Source organism: Solenopsis invicta, chromosome 6 (assembly GCF_016802725.1).
Source record: "Solenopsis invicta isolate M01_SB chromosome 6, UNIL_Sinv_3.0, whole genome shotgun sequence".
Classification (NCBI taxonomy): Eukaryota; Metazoa; Arthropoda; class Insecta; order Hymenoptera; family Formicidae; genus Solenopsis; species Solenopsis invicta.
This window is the reverse complement of record NC_052669.1, coordinates 20002857-20022173: the sequence shown is the minus strand read 5'-3', so window position 1 is coordinate 20022173 and position 19317 is coordinate 20002857. Positions and strand designations below refer to the sequence as shown.

Genomic DNA, 19317 nt, shown 5'->3' with positions numbered 1-19317 from the left:
TATAAAATAAACCGAATGAAACATACGCGGTTATTTAGTGCCTTCTTCGTTGCTAATTTAGTGTTGTTTTCAATCTTCTTGTTGCATGCGTTCGGTTAATAACAGCAGTTGCGCTATTTCCAGCTTTATTATATAACACTTTAAACGTGTATTTATGGTACATCAGGGCATTTACTCTTACATTTTGCTAAAGAAATCCCTGAAAATTCCCAGATTCAAAATTCCAGATTAGAGAACCTTTTAATATAGTTTTGAAATCAATTAATTTTATTATACCTCTTAATGTTCCTTAATCGTATGATAACAAGAAGAACTACTCGAGTTTTGAATATTAAATTTAGGAAAGTGCTAAAAGGAATTAACATGAATTAAGTGGCATATAACGATCTGTCCGAAAACATGGACTAGATCACCGAAAAATTCGCAAGGTGAATTAAATGTACAACGCCAATTTGGAACGATATATCACTAACTTTTTTAAATAAACACTCGCAAATCACGAGAGAATGTACGTAGATGTGTATGCCATATTTATTGCTAATCGATTTCGCATTATCTAGAAAAAAAATTCAAAGAAACAACTTTGTCAGAAAAAGAGAGAGAAAATTTAAAAGTAGCTTCCCAAAGTTTCTATTAATACCAATAAAATCCTGTAAAAATCCATGATTTTTAAAAATAAAAATAAATGAAAAGTCCAAGTTTTCCTGATTTTATCAGATAGCAAACACCCTGTACGTGTATCTATCCTTCGTCTAAACAGAAATTATTTTTATAAATCATATATTTCTATTCTTTAGTATTTTATATTTAAGAATGAATAAATTCTTGAATAAGAATGTATAAAATTTCCAGTATAAAGTGTTGAAATTTCGTCTTAAAATTAACAGAGAATCGTATTCGAAATCCGATCTACTTCAAAGATTTTCGAGCGAGCTTCTCGAAATTGCACGCGGCAGCGGCGCTCGCAGTAATTTCGAACCAGCGAATTCATCGTTAAATCCGAGGGAAGGCGACGTGCCAATTTCGCCTTTGATGTTATCGCGATAGCGACGGTAACGCCAGAAAATCGTCGCGCTCGATTATGCCGCCTGCCGCCGTCGAGAGGAACACGTCTCGCGCCCGCATACAGCTAATTAGGGGTTTATAATTAGTCGCGAATAAACTCTCGATAATTATGCGCGTGCCTCGTGCACTAATTAACGAGGACAATGGCCTTAGTCGGGCAAACACGAAAAAGCGCCGCGCGTACACTTTCCATCGTACTTTAATTAATCGAAGAGCCTCGCGCGCGCACTAATTGGAAAGCGAGCCGATAGAGTTTCGCCTTCGATCGCTGCTAAGCCTTCATCCTATCCGTTCGTTTGTTAATTTCTATAATAATTAATTCGTTTCAGCTTTCGCGCGGTACGTGGCGGAAGAAGCGGTGTGGATTTACCGGGGTAACCCAAGGATATCCAGAAACTTTCGTGCTTTCTCTCGATTAGAGATACCAAAAAAAATAAAAAAATAAAAAAAATTAAACCCTTTTCTCGACCGTGAAATATCGAACCTTGACATTTACACGGGGATTACAAATTAAACAATTTTGCCAACTGGGGTGAGAAGACAGGCGAAGTCTCTCTTCCTAGAGAAATTAGCGAGACGATACTGCCGGGAAAGAAAGCAGCGCTATAAATTATGGTTTCCCGTATAAAGTTCTCATTGAATGCAAGTCGCTTCTAAATTTGTCAAAATATCTGTAAATGAAGGAAAGCTTGTGGAATATATATCCCGCATAATTAATTAGAGATATACAGGTAATATATTACCTCGATGTTAGAGCTCTGTACCATCCATCATAACGTAATGACAGTGATATATCTTTGGTGCTTAGTAAAAGGGACGCAAGATTTCATCTTATCTAATAAGGTAATTCTGCACACACGGCGCGCGTAGAATATTCGAAAACGTGTCCGCTAATCGCGTCGCAGAAACGACGTGTGCACCATTACCGTCACCGAGTAATCAATTCGTCGACTTGCAATAAAAGTCTCTCTCTCTTTACTTTCGTAAAATTCTACCTGGTCGCTGTTTGCTTTACCGTAAGAAATTGCGCTAAGTGTTTCTCCAATCCATGTTCGTGCGTCTCGCAGGGGCCTCTTAAGCGCTGCTTTAAAGCATCAATTATGCAGAAATTCGCGCACAGCACGTACGCAACGGATCGCACAATTTGAGATTAGAGATTTCTAATTGCATTCGCGCGGTGTAATTGCGTAAGTCCATGCGACGTCTGCGGGGCGATATTAATGATGCATTACGCGGCCGCGCGTGTTTCCGTCTTCCGAAGACGTCACGCGCGTATTCAATATTATGAATAATGCGCCGTATGATTGTGGCAATATTTATGGTCCGCGGAAATGAGGTGAAACCGCTACCAGACGTGCGTCGACCCAAAAACGTATTACGATATAATTTATGAATCAAGGTAATTAGAATCGATATCACGTTTATTACGACGCGAAGCGAAATTGCGATTGACACCATTTCTAATCTGATCTGATCGACGCCTGATATCAGCCCAGTATCAGCTCCTTGAAAAGATAATTTTATCTCTCGTTGCATTGAACGTTAAACTCTGCAGGCGAGTGCAATGTTAGCAGGAAATCGTCGGCGAGTGTTAATTCAACGCGACATAAAATCCCCGAGTGTCAAGGGATTTGAATCATCTCTTTCAAGTTCGTCATGCGCGATAAAACGGTGGCGGCTGGCGTCGCCGTGTCGTATTTTTGCAACGATGATCGCGGCATGACGAAACAATGGCATCGATAAAGCCGGCGACGCTACGCGTGAATTCGCGTGAATGCGCGTGCTGCGGTTGCAGCGACGCAGCTGAAATTTCCACGAAGATCTCTTATGTATAAACGTGTTATTTAATATCTTCGGAGATAACTCTCGCCAGTGCGAAAGTTATCTCTAAAGATATTAAGTAATAAAGTAGTAATGAAACTGCAACTCGTTGTTCAAGTGACATTTAAGAAAAAAAGAATCTTGTAATAATAATTAAACCCAGATAGTTACTAAGCCTCTTCGTGAAATAGTTTCAATTAAATATATTCAGTTAATGTAATCAAATATTTGGTAATAAAGTAACAGTTTGATAATCGTTTAATAACCGATTGGTTATTATATTTCGCTATTATTAACATAATTATTAAATATTATTATATTAATCAAACACTCAATTGAAATTATTTCAAAGCTAAATTATTCCTACTACACTGTTTCTTTCAGTGCAGAACAATTTTTAATCTCAAAATGAAACTGTACTATTTCTTGAATGTGACGCGCACAGTATTAATGTCTTGACTAAAAAAAAAGTTTAGTAATAATAATCAAGCTTGGGGCAAATAATTTTAATTAATCCTTTGTCGAACAAATTTTTTTCATTGAATGTATTTTGTTGAATTTTAGGATATATGAAGGTTTTTGAGGTTTACTGATTACAAATTTGAAGTCAGAATTAATTAGTTCAACGTGTCTTGATAGTTATTTTGGGTCTGCTATTTAAAATTTGAATTATGAATGCAGATTTAAAATCAGTGACCTCAACAATATGAATATAGAGATTTTTAAGAAATGTTTATTATCATTTTCATTCTAACATGAATTTTTTTGTAAAAAAAGATGCTAATTTTGCTTGAGCTTTTGTTTCTAACTAACAGTTAATGCAAAATAATTAAATATTTTTGTTTATGTATACACACAAGTCTTGGGAACATAACGAAATGTGTAATATAAATCAATTACCTAATACGTAAAAACTGCTAAAAAAAATGTTTTTTACAGAGGATATTATGCAATAAAGAATTAAATATTTAGTTAATGTAATGATATTAATTGTAACCAAACATATAATAGTAATCAATCGATTAATAAACGGTTACTAAATATTTGGTTGTATTAACCAGACATTTAATTGAAATTATTTCACCAAAGCTTAGTACTATTTATCATCTTTTTCATTATGTTTTCCCATTCTTCTTCCTCATCTTTTTCACAATCTGACAAAAAGATATAATCTCCCAGTTTTGCATCCCATTTTTGCGAGATGCCTAGAAATCCTTCTAGCCCTAATATTTCAATCGATATTTGAATAAAATTTTAATTAAAAAATTCCTCTTCCTCGCTGTCTCCGGTTTATTTCGAGGAGAGGGAAAAAAAAGTCGAAAGTACACACGAGTCTCGGATTTTCCGCGTGTTCTCGGCGTACGGCCGTTGCGGCCCTGCAAAGTAGTCACGAACGGTGCTCGTCAGCCGAAATTCCGGCCTTTATTCGGCACGCTCGTCGGCTCGAAACGAGCCGGCTCTCCGCGTATATCGGCGACGCCTACTACCATTGTCGCTGTCGCTCAAAGCGCGCGTCCGCGTCCGCGTCCGCGTCCGCGTCCGCGGAGGCGGCGGCGGGTACAATATGGGACTGTCCGTCACGACGGCCGGAATACCGCGTGTTTTCAGGAGGGAGCTAACGTATATACGCGTGTCCCGACACGACACGCGCGCGTGTAACGCGCCGCGCCGCGTCGCGCCGCGGTACGGTCCCTCTCGTTTCACGGGACGCCGCGTCGAGTCGATCCGACCTGCCAATCCCGCCGTCGTTCTCACCGAATACAGGCGTCCTAGGCGGCTTTTTCCCGCCGATCTCGCGCATACATTGCGCCGAGAGGCAATACACTGGAAGGGGAGAGATACACGTTTTTTCGTTTATCCGTCTTATCCGACGTGGCGCTTGTCACGCGTGTCATATCGGCGAGGCTTGCCGACGACAAATCTCTCGCCGAATCGTCGCGGGGGATTCTCGAGGGTATACACCTTGTGCGTTCAGCGGAGAGAAAAGCGTGGAAAAAGCGAAGGGAAAACGTCGGGAGACTATAAAATTGATTTTTCTGTCGCGAGGTAAGCGACTCACTAATCCGTCGCTGGCAACCGAATTAATAGGAATTCAAGGAATTCCAAATGGAATTTCAATTTGAAACTTTGCTCGTAAGAGATCTCGCGGCTCGCTCGCGGAATGTACAGGAGTCGCGCGCTTCCCGTCGCTTCCCGCTCCGCGTGACAAAGGCGAGGGAGGACCGATTTTATTTTTTACGGTCAGATGACTTCCGAGCGGGCAGCGCGCGGCTCCGAACGGCTCGTCCAGCGCGATAAGACGGCGAGCTAGCGCGGCTCCTCTAATTCATGCTAATTTCGAGGCGGACCTTTTGCATCGCTTAATTCAATTAGTTCCGCTGTTTGAATGCGGCAATTAGCATATTAACCTGACTAGGCGAATCTCCTCCCGCGCGCGCGTGCACGGACGAGCAAGTCGCGACTTTTTGACTTCTACCCCGTTTCTGAGTGTCCCGCTCATTAACCGAACCTGTTTCGAACGCTATTATGATGCAAATTGAAAGTTAATATTTTCGCCCGCGACGAAAATATTATCGCGGTCGAAAGTAGCGGGGCGTCGTGGTAAATCCGTAGTCGGAATCCAATTTGAAACCGCCGCTCGCGTAAATTTGCATAATCGAGTTGTCCGATTTCGAGGGCGGACGCCACTTTTAATCCAATTAATCTTTTCTTCGCCGTCAAGACGGTCAATGTGCCAATCTCGATCGAACGGTGAAAGCGTAATTAATCGCATCTTTAACAAGCAGCGATGAGACGCGCGAGCTAAATTAAAGGAGTATTCTACTGTGTCGGATGAAGAAAACCCACAAAAAAACGTTTCTTGCATATTTTTAATCCCTATAATCTGTAGAATATCCCTGCAAAGTATTTTATAAAAATTCCAAATATTTACAGAGCTACAGCAGCAAGAATTGAACGCTGCACATTATTATTTACGTAGAAACTTCAATGCAACTTTAAGGTTGCATCGGACATACAAGGTAAATAAAATTTGAAAATGTGTTTAATATTTAACGCTTCAAATAAACTTACATATGAACGTTGCGTAAATAGAACTATATTTTTATTTAATAACATACATATTGTTATAGTTTATTAACGTTATTTGTTAAAAATTAAATTATTTTATACAACATTAAGAAAAATCTGAATTTTTTGCGTAAATACTGTAAGTATTCAAGAAGATTTATAAAGTTTCATTATGATTGTTCAGTTATTTTGTAAATAAACTTTATTTATTTTACAAAATTAATCTCTGCATCGCAATGAAACTTTACATAAATCGTTTTGAATATTTAAAGTATTTAAATTAAAAAACTCAGATTTTTTTCATTGTTTTATTATTAATATTTTTTCATTAGAGCACACGTCTACTTTTTTTATTAAAATAATTTTGTATCTAGATAGAAAATTACCACCAAATTTTTTCTATTACTTAAATGCAATATTTAATAATCTGTAATTTTTTCCCATTTCTTTTTGTTTTGATAAATGTCCTATACATTCTTAATTGCAATTTTCTCGAAACATGTTTTTTTGAAATTGGTGTCCATGAGTGAGAAAAAATTACTGAACCGATTTTTTTTCGATTTTACTTATAAACATCCCTTTATCGTCGATATTAAAATTATGTTGATGACTTCATTTTTTATATTTTTTTTTAGCTCAAAGAGATAAACAAAAATAGGACAAAACCGAACTTATTTTTTGGACAAGCACTATTTATTTATTTATTCAACAAAATTAATAATTCTAGCACTAACAGTAAAAGTACTGATTAAAATGACAATTTTTTAACTTGGACCTACTGCAAAATTCGAAATAATAAACATTGATGAATCGTGCAAACAATGCAAGTAAATTAAACACATCATTGTTATAACAGCTTTTTAAAAAAATAATAATAATAAATTTGATTTATAAAATGTAATAAAAGGACAAAAAGAAATTTAAAAAAGTATCTATTCCTTTTCCTCAAATTCCTAAAAATCGATTAAAACCCAGCACGACACAGTAGAGTATCCCCGTTCAGCGAGCCCCTAAAGTCCAATTAAAATTAGAATTCCGACTGTGATTTTGATGATCGTAAAATCGGATTAAATCTTTACGATTTCTAACGCGTTGCTCTCTTTATCTACAACAAAAACGAGTTTTGGGGAATCCAATTACGGATAATTTAATGAAATTGATTCCCGAAGAGTCGAAAGAGTTCACGGCGAGCTCGGTGTAGCCAAGAGGATTGGGAAAAGTTGCCGAACCCCAAAACTCTTCGTTATGCTGATCGGTCGGAAATGCGGAACGGACACAATAACTGATCGCTTCTCCAACTTCTTTCGGCGAGAGCTCTCATTCAAGGCCGCCGGCATTGTCGGCAAACCTTCCACGGCTGTCCGAATGAATAACGCGCGCGCTTTTGTGCGCCTGTCGGAAAACGGTACGCCGCTCCGTTAATAAGTCGTACGATAAAACTGACGCAACGAGTTCTGCGCGGACACACGACGTTTAAAGCAATAATTAATGCCGGGCGTGCGGAATGAGAACGCAGATAATACAGAGCTATCTCGGCGCATTAATCGGACGTTGAATACCTCGCGTCGGTCGCCCCGATCGCGAGGTAACGCGATCTTGTAGATTCATCGAAAGAGATACTTAAAAAAAAAAGACACGTGAGTGCATCGAATTTCACGAAGATATTTTCATCAATTAGCCTCTGAATCGCATTTGAATGGAATAACGTGCGATTAAAGAGCTATTATTGAAATAATTAATCTAAAAGAAAAAGTAAGAGCTCTAATTAAATTTTTAATTAATATTTAATTGCTCGGCGTATTAAGTGACGTTAACATTACTATATATTATAGTTATCTTAAATGTATATTAATTTTAGATGCGACTGCACCGACGTTAATTTAGCTTTAAGCAAGACTTAAAGTCTGTCTTTATTTAGACAGAAAGATGAAGACAGACGCACGTTTAAATCTCACTTAAAGCCAAAATAACATCGGTGCAACCGAACCTTAAACAACTCGAATCTACAAATCGGTGTTCTTATCCGAAAAAGATATTTCACGATAAAAGCTGCTATATATCACTGACCTAGGGGTTACCCGAACAGATCGTTAATCTAGGAATTGTTCCGAAGCCTATCCCACGTTATCGCGAGGCGTGCGAGATTTCTTGTAAGATCGATGCCAATAAAAGGAAAGACTAAAACAAAGCGTACAATTTTTTCAGTAAATACCAGCAGGCTGCTCCAAATTTCACGTCAATGCAGAATACAGAGAGTGATTGAATTAGAGCCACCCTCATAAATTAACGATTATAATACATTTGTGTGCTAAACACCAAGATGCTGCTCCAGGTCCAGAAATGGTTTCAGAATAGAATTTATATTTATGGTGCGTGATTCTGCACCTTGTCGTGAGGAGATCAGCAAGTTTCTAGATGAAAAAAAAATCAAAGTTCTCGATTGGTCTGGAAATTCTCCGGATCTCAACCCCTTCGAGAATTGACGAGGAAGGAAATTTCCAAGGAACATCGTATCACCAACCAAAGTCAATTAATCGAACGTTTAACTGATGTGTGACAGTGGAGTGAAACAATTAAAATAAACTGTTTAAAATGTACAGAAAGTACGTCGAAACTAATTGAGGCGATAATTGCAACGCTATGAAATACAATATTAATTTTATTGTCATTGTTTTTTGTTTTACGATTTATAATTACACAGGCTAACAATAAGTTTACCTTTTAACGTGTTTTAGTGGGCAATTGTCCATTAAAAGCTATCATGTGTGTATGAACCTTCGCTGATTTGATTTCTACACAAACTCAAAAGAAAAAAAAAATAACATATTTTTCGAACCGTGGCTCTAATAATTTGATCACCCACTGTACGCGCACGCCAGAATTGCCAAACATTTAATTTAAATCAATCTCAATCAGGACGAGTCTCGGGTCTGATAATTTTTCGAGGTAATATTTCCGCCCGAAAACTTCGTCCGGAGGTAATCAAAATCGAGCAAATTAAATCGCGAATAAAATTGTTACATTTAGTAACTTTTCAGGGATGCGCTCGTTCCGAAACGCAAATTGCATTTCGCAGCGATTGAATCGGAACGGAGTTCCGCATGCAATAACGGTAAGTTAACTCTGCGTGAAGGTTGTTTAACGTATCCGCAAATAAAATTTACTTCATGGATTCGAAACAGTTTAACTTTCCGTGCGAAAATAAATTTTCACGATCGAAATAACGAAAAAAACGTTTAATAAGAGAAGAAAGCGAGGCGTCTGTCACTCTTTACGCCATCAAACTTTATCCGACGAAAGTTCTAGCGATCACTCCGGGCTCAACCAACAGCGCGAAGAAATCCTCGTAGCTTAAATATTCTCGTCGTCGTCGTCGTTGCCGAGAAGAAGAGAGAAGAGAAAAGGCCTCGATTAAACGCATGCAAATGCGATTGCACGTGACGACGAAAGAGTTTAATATCTGTCGGGCTTTATAAAGTCACTGCGCGCGCGCGCGTGAGAGGAGGGCCAAATGAATTTCATTAACTCGTTAGGTCTACCGTCGTCCTCGTTGTCGCTGTCGACGTTACGCAGCACGCGAAACATCGTTAATTTCGGAGTAATCGTCGTATTGGCGCGTGCAGCGAATATTCCCCTCCTCTCGTGCGTGCCCTAACGACGACAAGAGAGAAAGAGACAGAGAGGGATCCAATTTACTATGGAGATCCTACGTCACCCCCGCCTGTCGAGGAAATCAATTACGTCGAATGAATACAACATGAAGGGTGTAAAGGGTTAGTCGCGAGTCCGCGACCGGTGACCGGCGCGGGCGCGCTGAATGACACGAGATCGCGGACGCGAGAAGGGAATTTCAAGAGAGAGAGAGCCGACGCAAAGAGCCGGACAGATTTGATTTGTCAGGACACAGAAATCGCCGCCGACAAATCTCGTTACGGGCTCGACCCGACGCTCGTCATTACAGCTTAAAAGTTTCTGCCCCTTGCTTATAGCGAGGAGCCCTGCCAGCGCTCGGTAGGGACGGAAGCCTTATAAAGATTACGAGCGACTCGCGAGAGCGTTAATAAAAGTATCAAAATTAATCAAAAATTTAGATGATACAGAGAGCAATTTCGTAGAGATAATGTAATGATAATTCGTTGGAAATTATTCGTTAGATTTTATCGTAATTGTTTCAAGATCTTTTTCTTTGTTGGAACATTAAAACAGCGAAGCAACGAAACGTGCGTTAATCAAGAAATGGTATCAAACCTTGGCGGGATCGGATTTCTCCTGCTGTTCGTTGAAGGTCTGCGAAGCTCTGGACATTGTGTTTCTTCGGGGTGTCGTCGTGCCATCTTGCGAGGGGCGCACGAATTCGATTCTGCCACCCTCGACAACGATGTTGGGGGCTGGTGGAAAATTCTCCGTGTTACCGACCGTGTCGCAGTAGCCCAAAAGGCCGGCTTTCTCCCCGTATAGAGGGTGGATTTGCCTGCAACAGAGGGTAAAAACTCGCTGGAGAACGTTCGACGATAGATGGTGCTTTATGTCGGAGAGCCAAGCTCCTGAGTTCTAACAATCTAATTATTGTAATATTTATAATATTTTTATGTGAAATACGGAATGCTCGAAATATGTTAAATGTTATTATTCGATTAAGGAATTAAATACCTTCTCAATTTTGAAAAAAAAAATCAAATCTTTTATTTAATCTTAAATCGTTCTTATAATATCCAGAATATAAGAAAACAGTGGAAAGTTGTCTAAAAATATAATTATTCATATGAATTTTGCTTGTCAAACTTTAAACGCGTTTTTATATTCATCTTTTAACTTCTTTTGTATAAACGAGAATGTTTTGTATCATTTATTATTTAATTCATCATTAAATTTTATAATTAATTCGCGCCTAGTAGCGCGAGATAGCTGCGAATCGACATTTATATATTCTAGCGTTGTGCAAGCGGAAAAGAGCGACTTTAAGTGCTATGACAAAGGCAATTCTCTTTACAGCGTGGCAAACGTGAGACTCGAGTGCAAACGCGGGTGACCGATATTGCGCGGACAGATGCATTTGCGTATCAATGTCAATAATCTCACGGGGGAGCGGCGTCGCGCGACAGGATTACAGAGCAGGAACCGTTCCACTTTCGACGATTATTCTCGAGCCTTAAATCCATCTAGCCTTAAGTCTCCTTGTGCGACGTGTATGCAAATGCGTATATGCAAATGTCCGTCTCTCTCTCTCTCTCTCTTCCTCTCACTCTCACTCTCACTTTGTCTTTCTCTCTGTACCACTTTCGTCGCGAGGCGGCAAAAATGTAGGATCAATAAAGACATGGAAGAGCACCGGGATTTAAAAGCACAACTTCAAAGGTGAGAGAAAGAGAACATTCATTCATCGATGTCGGATTAAATCTGATATTTTTGACGGGCGCGAGTACAAACGAGTAAAAAGTTACTTTTGTATAACGATAGCGATTAAAAAGGAAGAAAAGAAAATTGTTTGAAATAATATGATTAAAATTATATTGAAACGTTGAGGAAAATGATTAATATAATAAAAATATGTCTTTATCGATTTTGTTTTCGCCTTTTCGCGAATACGGTTTAATAATACTTACGTTACACCAATCAGCGTATTGCGTACAATTGTACTGAAATATTAATGAATTTACCTGGGGGATGGTATGGGGCGAGGTTTGTCAAGCGCCAGATCCGAGCTGAGGGGCGAATCGGGTCCGCGGCCGCTGGAAGCCCTAAAACATAAACAGAATTATTGTTAGAACGGAATTAGTTAATTCAGTGTACAAAAGCTAACGGCTAATAGTGGATCGATACAGCTGTTTTATGTCCACCATCGGAGTTCAGTGTTCTCTGAAATTCATATTAATCCAATAGTGACGAAAGATGTTTTAGATCTCGCTATTTCACGACAAGGTTCACTAAATGCGGTCTATGATTTGTAAGAACTGAATGCAATTCCACAATACTAGTAATCCTCAATATAACACGACTGCATTTTTTATTTATAACAAATATAAACTACACAAAAGAAAGAGTTAGTATCAAATCAATAATTCATTGCTTCATAGCAAAATTTTGTTTGATTCTGTTTCATCGTGCAAGTAAATGTTGTCTGTTTAAGATTATCGAATTCAAGATTTTATATTTTTGCTTATATAAGAAACAATTAAATGTTGATTTGATATTAATTTTTTTTCTGTGCATGTAATCCAATCACAATGTAATAAAAGAAAAAAAACTTGATAATCTTAAATAAATAAAATTTCTTCGTGTAAGCAAATTATGCTTAAAATTATCAAATTCTTTCAAGATTTTATATCCTTGCACATATATGAAACAATGAATTGCTGATTTGAAACTAATTTTTTTCTGTGCATTTAATCCAATCACAATGTAATAAAAGAAAAAGCTCGATAATTTTAAACAAATAAAATTTCTTCATGTAAGCAAATTATGTGTGTTCAAAATTATCAAATTCTTTCAAGAAGATTTTATATTCTTACATAGCATATGAAACAATGAATTGCTGATTCAAAATTAATTTTTTTTTGTGTACATAATCCAATCCCAATATAGCAAGATGTTTTTCTGATTTTGAGACGATTTGGAACTGCACACATTTTACAATATGCACATTTTCATTTTCATTTCCAACGCAATTCACGATTGCAAAAATAATAGAAATAATTAATTCGCGTTTATCAATCGAAACTCTTGACTCTCTCATCCCGAGAGAAACATCATTCACATTCTTTACACACTTTCCATTTCGCCTTAACAACGTAATCGCGCCTGCCCGATTGAAACCGAACCGAGCCTCGATTTAACATTCGCGCGCGACTGATAAACGATTAGATGGATCCGTTAGGCACGCGCACATAAATCCCACACGAACGAGGGAGATTCGTTCGAGATGCTTCGCTTTCGCGCGCGCGTATCCGAGAAACCGCGGGCTGTCGCGGCGGACAGCGTGTCGCGCGAGACGGAAAGTTCGAAGACCGGAGAACGCGGCGTTGCGCAAGAGCCGTGATTTTCGTTTTGTACCTCGAGCTCGCGCGCGTGCATTGCGACTTCAATATTCATATTTCATCTCGCCCGTCCGTCGACTGGGATATCGACCGTTGATTCTGGCACCCGGTGTGAGTTAACAAGTCGGCCGAATAATTCACAACCGCGGAGTTCAATAGAATAATGATTAATTTGACAGGATAAATATAACGAACGTTAACCGCGCGCTAGAATGGAATTAGATGGGCATAAAATGAGGAGTTTATGTCCTGCGGAAAATGTATCGCATTGCGTGAGAACATTTACAAAGAAATGATTGAAAGATATGAGGGAAGCAAAATTCTCACATTCGCTGGTCTTGCTCGATATAAATTTGCTATCTGATTCCCTGACTTGGACATTATTTTCGGAGACAAGTATCCGTTGAGAAAAGGTTATTCAATTAAAATAAAAGATCATTCAACTAGAATAAATCTTTAATAAACGTTTCATGAATCCCCAGAATACATCGAGGTATTGTGGATGTCTGAAAGATGTCTTATTAAAAATATCTTCACTGTCTAAAAAATATGATCAAGAAGATTCTAAAAGACATCCTAAAATATATTTTTAAGATACTTGCCACATAACGTGTGTTTTAGATTCGTAAAAAAATATCTTCAAGACACCTCCACAGATATCTGAAAAGATTTCACAAAATGCTGCATAAGTTATTCTTCGGTCCTTCCGAAACTTTCCGAAAAATAATGTAAGACATTTCGAGACATGGCAAGATATCTTTCAGAAACTTAAAAGCTGTCTTTTTGTTTACGTGAGTCGGTTATATATTGCCAGAGCGTTTCTGTACCATGTGGATTTGAAGGACGTCTGTATATTTTCAGAGCAACTTTATCGCATCACGTTCCTTACAGAGTCGAATTAATGATAGCTGCCGATTGCGACGATAGATCGGGACACGTCGCGACGCGGAGCGTCGCGTCGCCGCGCAGCCTCGCCGCTCACGCGGATCCGCTCGACGACGATGTTTTTGCTGCTCTCGGTCTCTCTCGCTTCCGCTCGCAAATCCTCTCAGACCGTCGCATTTCGAGCTCTTGGCAGCCGCTCAGACGTCCGCGATGAAATATCTAGCACGGGTGACTTTGATCTTCCGTGGCGCGCGCTCGTAGCGAGGAAGATGCTGCGCGGGCGTGCTTACGTGCGTGCGTGTTCACATTCGTCCGCGAATGCGTGCGCGTATTGCTCTGAGAACCAGGAAGTCCCATTGCTATGTATACGTGAGACGCTCTCCATACTCGGTGTCGACTGTCGACGAATTTCTAATGTCGAATAAATTTCGACAGACGAACGTTTTAAGTTTAAGTTAACCCTTCGTAATCTTCAATATTTTTTTTTGTTAATTTTCTAGTTTAACTAGGTTACTGATGCCTGATAGTGATTTTGAAATACTATCAGGCATTAGGTTTTTGCAGGACTCTCTAGAGACTGAAAAAAATCTAATACACTCTTCTAATATATTTTGGAAGATACGATTTTATAATTGTTTGACTGGAAACGTTTTTCACTTCTTTTTGTACGTGTCCGAATTTGAGAATGATTCAAAATTGAAAATTCGCCTGGATCTTCAAATCACTCTGCACTCAGAGAAAAGTTTCTTCGAATTAAAAAATATTTATTTGAATCAGAAAAATTTGTATATTACTGTATGCTAAAAAAAATTTTTGTTTTATTTGAAAAACTTTGTTGATTGTTACTTTCGTTAGAATTAAAGAAATAGTTTGGCTGCGCAATGCAAATCTTTTTTTAAATGAAAGAAATATGTTTTTAAAACCAGAACAACAAAATTATCTCTTGCATTTCTATTAGTATCTTCTATTAAAAAATTCTTTGTTCAAATTAAGCAAGTAATTTGAACAAATAATTTATTTATTTGAAAAAAATTTTTGATTGCTTCTTAGAATCAAAGAAATAATTTGGCTGTGCAAGGCAAATTTCTTTCTTTAAATGAAAAAGAAATATATATATTTTTAAAACAACTAAATTATTTTTTACATTTCTGTCGGAACTTTCTTTAAATTAAAAAAATCATTTGCTTAAATTAAACAAATAATTTATGTACTTAAAAAAAAGTTAATAATGTTATTTCTTGAAATCAAATAAATTTTTATTTTCTTTAAAGGTATTTTTATTTCAACTTAAAAAAAACCAAGAAATAATTTTATCAACTTAAACGTAATTTTTCTCTTAGTGCAACTGAATCACGGAGGGTTAAAATAAACTTTCCTAAATCAGAGAGACATTACGTATCGTTTACGTTCGAAGAATCTTTTCTTAATATTTCACGTAAACATGTTGCAAATCTCGAATACATTACACAGCAACGACAATTTACCCGAAACTCATCCGAAAGGGACGACTTTGTCGAGCTTAAGTGAGACGAAAGAGAATCGGACACCCGATATACGCATCTTTCGTGCAAGACACACGCATACCCGTCGCACGACAGCTGCGTCCGTATGGGAGCGCGAGAGAATCTCGCTGACCCTCTTCCTTCGCATTCTCACGCGGCACGGAGGGTGGGTGAATCACCCTCGCTGAAATTCTAAAATCGCCCGTTTCCGAAAAGTCTATTACGGAGCACTTAGAGTCACGCGCCTCGGTATTTCTGCATACAGCCACTGCGCTAAGCCTGGACCGCCTGGTCCTGCCGCTGGCGCTTCCAATGATCGTTGCACCCGGTACGCGCGCCGCCGCCCGCCGGCTAGAAGTCGACGCTCGCCCGCCGTGATTTACCGATTTGTTGATGTTCGACGAAAGCCCCTCTCGAGCCCCAACAAAGAGGATCGTGGAAGTCCGGTAATTAATTTTCCTGCCCATCGCCTCGGGGAAGAGCAAGCGAGCGATCTTCAATGTCTAAAACGCGACCCGCTTTATGTGTAGACGTCACTCTTCGCGCCACGAGATTGCAGCTCAATCAATCTTCTTATTAACGCAAACAAATTTCTCCTACGATATATCCTATGACTTTTTTTCCACGCCATAATTGTGTTTACAAAGTTTAATTGCATTCGAAGTCTCGCTCGAGAAATATATAATTTACGGCGAGCTGAAGCGTGATCCGGTGCGTCGAGAGGAAAAAAAAAAGAAATACCGCTCGTTTCTACGCGGAAGTCGTAGTTGCGTCAATCGTGATGAATTGCGGGGAGAGAATTCCGAGCTTTTCAAATCTCTTCCACAAATGTTGCTCGACCTTTTTTCCCGCGGTAAAAGCCGCGCGCGAATGCATCTGAAAGGCAGCAGCCCCGCGCGAAACGTGCAGCGGCACTTAGCCACGCCGTTTATCCTCTTTTTCAGCGGCGCCATTCGCCCTCGTGTAACTTCGCTCAATTGCTAGATCGTTAAGTCGTAACCGAGAAAGGGACGGAGAGAGAAAAAAAAGAGAGAGAAAGATGAGATAACCTGGCAAAACAGCGAGGGATCTAGCAATCTCGGAAGTTGTCGCGCTCTGCGCTAATTAAAACAGAATTTAACGTTTCGTCAATATTGTCGTCGTCATCGTCGTCATCATCGTCATCGTCGTCGACGAACAGGACGTGCTCTCCCGTACGGGAAACCTAATTTGACGACCGACGAGAGTCGCTTTTACGCGCGTGTCGTAAAAATTGCGACGTAACGTCTTCCGACGACGACGGTCGGGAAACGCCGCGACGCAGGCCGGAACGAGTTATTTCGCGCTTATCGTGCCTGTCATTCTCAGCGGGAGTAAAAACGACGGTAGAGGAGCGGAGACTCGGGGAAAGAAAAATAAAATCACCGCTCTGGCAAAAGTGTTGGTTGATAACGCGTAGCGACGATACATCGCGTAGTCGCGAAAGGCTGATGCGACAATTCGAGAGCAGCTGTTATTCGGGATGAGCCGCTTACGTTGCTCGCTCAACCCGCACATGTTGCAAGTTAGATTAAATTACAAATTAAAATCCTCTTAAGTAGACCTAATTTAATAAGAAAACGTCGTTTAATTAATCTGGTTAATTGGAAGATAAGTGAAGAAAGGGGGAGAAAATAACTTTGATTAAATATTTCTTGAATGAAAAATCTCTCCTCGAATTTCAGGTAACGAGAAATATTTTAATAAAAAAAAGAAGAAGAAAAAAGTGCAATTTTAACTGTCCAACAATTTGTAAGGGATAATTACTTTCAGAAAGCGTAATAGAAAGTACTTTATTGCGAGTCGGTTTTTAGGGGTGCAAGGGTCAATCGTAAATTTTCGACGAGCGAGAGGACTCTGATGACAGGGCGAGGGTGCGATTTACCGAAGGAAAGGAATCGTGGCGCGCTCCTTCTTCCTGTTCGCGCTCCGCATAACGTAATCCACGACAAGGCCGAGGTGCTGCAGTTTGCAGCTGGTAACGGTACACCCGCCATGCGAATATATTCCTCGAACGAAGCCGTCGGTGTCGGATGTGCACATGCATTAGCGAGTGTCGGGGTCCCTTCGTCTTCGCAATGTAACATTATATTCCTTCTCCGAGAGAGAGAGAAAGAGAGAGAGAGAGAGCACGCCACGTCGGCTCGCAATGTGTCGCCGCGAATCGCTCGTGGTGCAGCAGCTCGCTAACGAGAACGCTGGGAGAAGGCGCGATTATTTTCAACACTCGAGTTATCGTATGTGATATCTTCGCGCGAAAACGCGGGAAAATATTCTAATGAGTTGAGATAGAGTATGCAATTAAAAATATTTATCCGCGTTATATCGGTAATAGCCTTCTCGCAAAATGCACATACATTTTCCAAAGTGTTATCGTACTATCTAAACGTAAGTTCTATATACCAATTAGTACTGTTTGTATAAGATTTTTCAAGCTGTTCGTTACATCGGGCAAAATGTCAATAATAGACATTAAAATTTATTCCCTTAGTAAATTATAATCTGGAAATTATATGAAATTTAAAATATCACACTTTAAAGAACGGTATCAACATCGTTCATTAAGGAATTATTAATAACTGTTGCAGGCATTAATAAAGCCAAAAAAAGTCAAACATTAATGTCAATAAATGTATTAGGTAGTGAGATACATTTTGTCTGACATTCAAATCGGAGTATTTGTATTATTTGTATCTGTATCTGAATACTCTAAAATACAATATCTGAACTATTTTTCAGATACATTAAGTGATGATATCTCTGAAGCATTTGGTCTGTTAAACGAATTTTTGATTAGTAAAAACGAATGAAGTTTTCGAATTAACCGGATAACGAGTTATTGGATACTGAAAAAGAGAGCGATGGTACATGCGATGTACAAAAAATACCCGTTCTTTCTTTTAGTCTATAATTATGAGTTTGATTGAATAATTCTTTGATATCCTCCTACTTTTAGCACATTAATGAATTAATAATATAAATTTAATTATTAATTATTTAATATTATTTCATATAAATTTTACAGATACTCGTAGAAATTTTATTTATGTCTCACATTTATATAATGTGTAAGTTTGTCACGAACCGTTACGTTTCTAGAATCTTTTATTAAAAAAAGTGTGATAATAAAAAACTACATGATGTAGCTCTGCGTCGTTCTAAATTGGCATTGTGTGTTTAATCACGTTTCATATTCTGTAGTTTTAATTAGACAATTGCGGACAAATCGTTATATGTCACTAATACTAATGAACATTCATTTAATACATTTGGTGCATATTATTATTATTATAAAATGTAATTTGAAGTATCTGATTTGCATCTGAGATATTTTTCAAGTATCGAAGCATTTGTATTTATATACTTTTTAATTTGCTTATCTTTTAAAAATATTATAAATTGCATCACTGATTAATGTTATGTGAAGACAACGGCATCGATTCTCTACGCAGTCACTCACGGAAGCACCTGTCGTGGACATCGACGCAATTTGCCATCCCCCGTGCAAAACCTCGGGAATTATTAAATTCCCGTGCTCGGGAATCGGATTTTGTCCTCACTGTCCATTTGTACGCGTTTACTTATGAACGAGCCGTAAGCCGGAATGTCGAATGGCCGACAAACGGGGTTTCGCGCGCACCTAGGGATGTGCGCACCGAAATCCCATAAAATTCCCGTGAGATGCGCGATCTTACGGTCTCGAAATATTTCAGACAAGTCTCCCCCTCGGCGACGACGTGATCTCATCCGGCTGGTCGCGAAAAATGAAATGATCGGCTTATACGAGCGCGAAACCTTTGACCCCCGACGCTGCTGGTACGATCGCGACGATGTGAAAGCATATGTTCCCTACGTTGCAGATTAATCCTCGAATGTGCTTTTTTTCTCCGCGATTATATCGCGCGCGGATTCGTATATAAAAA

At 38.9% G+C, this 19317-nt stretch overlaps 1 protein-coding gene across 6 annotated transcripts in view; it reads right to left on the bottom strand.

The window, feature by feature from the left end:
* LOC105204096 overlaps window positions 1-19317 on the bottom strand; it is a 272220-nt gene that overhangs the window by 140830 nt on the left and 112073 nt on the right. For all 6 annotated transcript variants that reach the window (XR_003269145.2, XM_039451075.1, XM_011173142.3 and 3 more), the window contains exons 3-4: window positions 11613-11693; window positions 10204-10426 (exon numbers count right to left, since the gene is read on the bottom strand). Coding sequence is in view for 5 of the 6 variants with exons in the window: in XM_039451075.1 (XP_039307009.1) it covers window positions 10204-10426; window positions 11613-11693 (304 nt within the window). In the remaining variant the exon portion in view is untranslated. The remainder of the gene's footprint in view (window positions 1-10203; window positions 10427-11612; window positions 11694-19317) is intronic.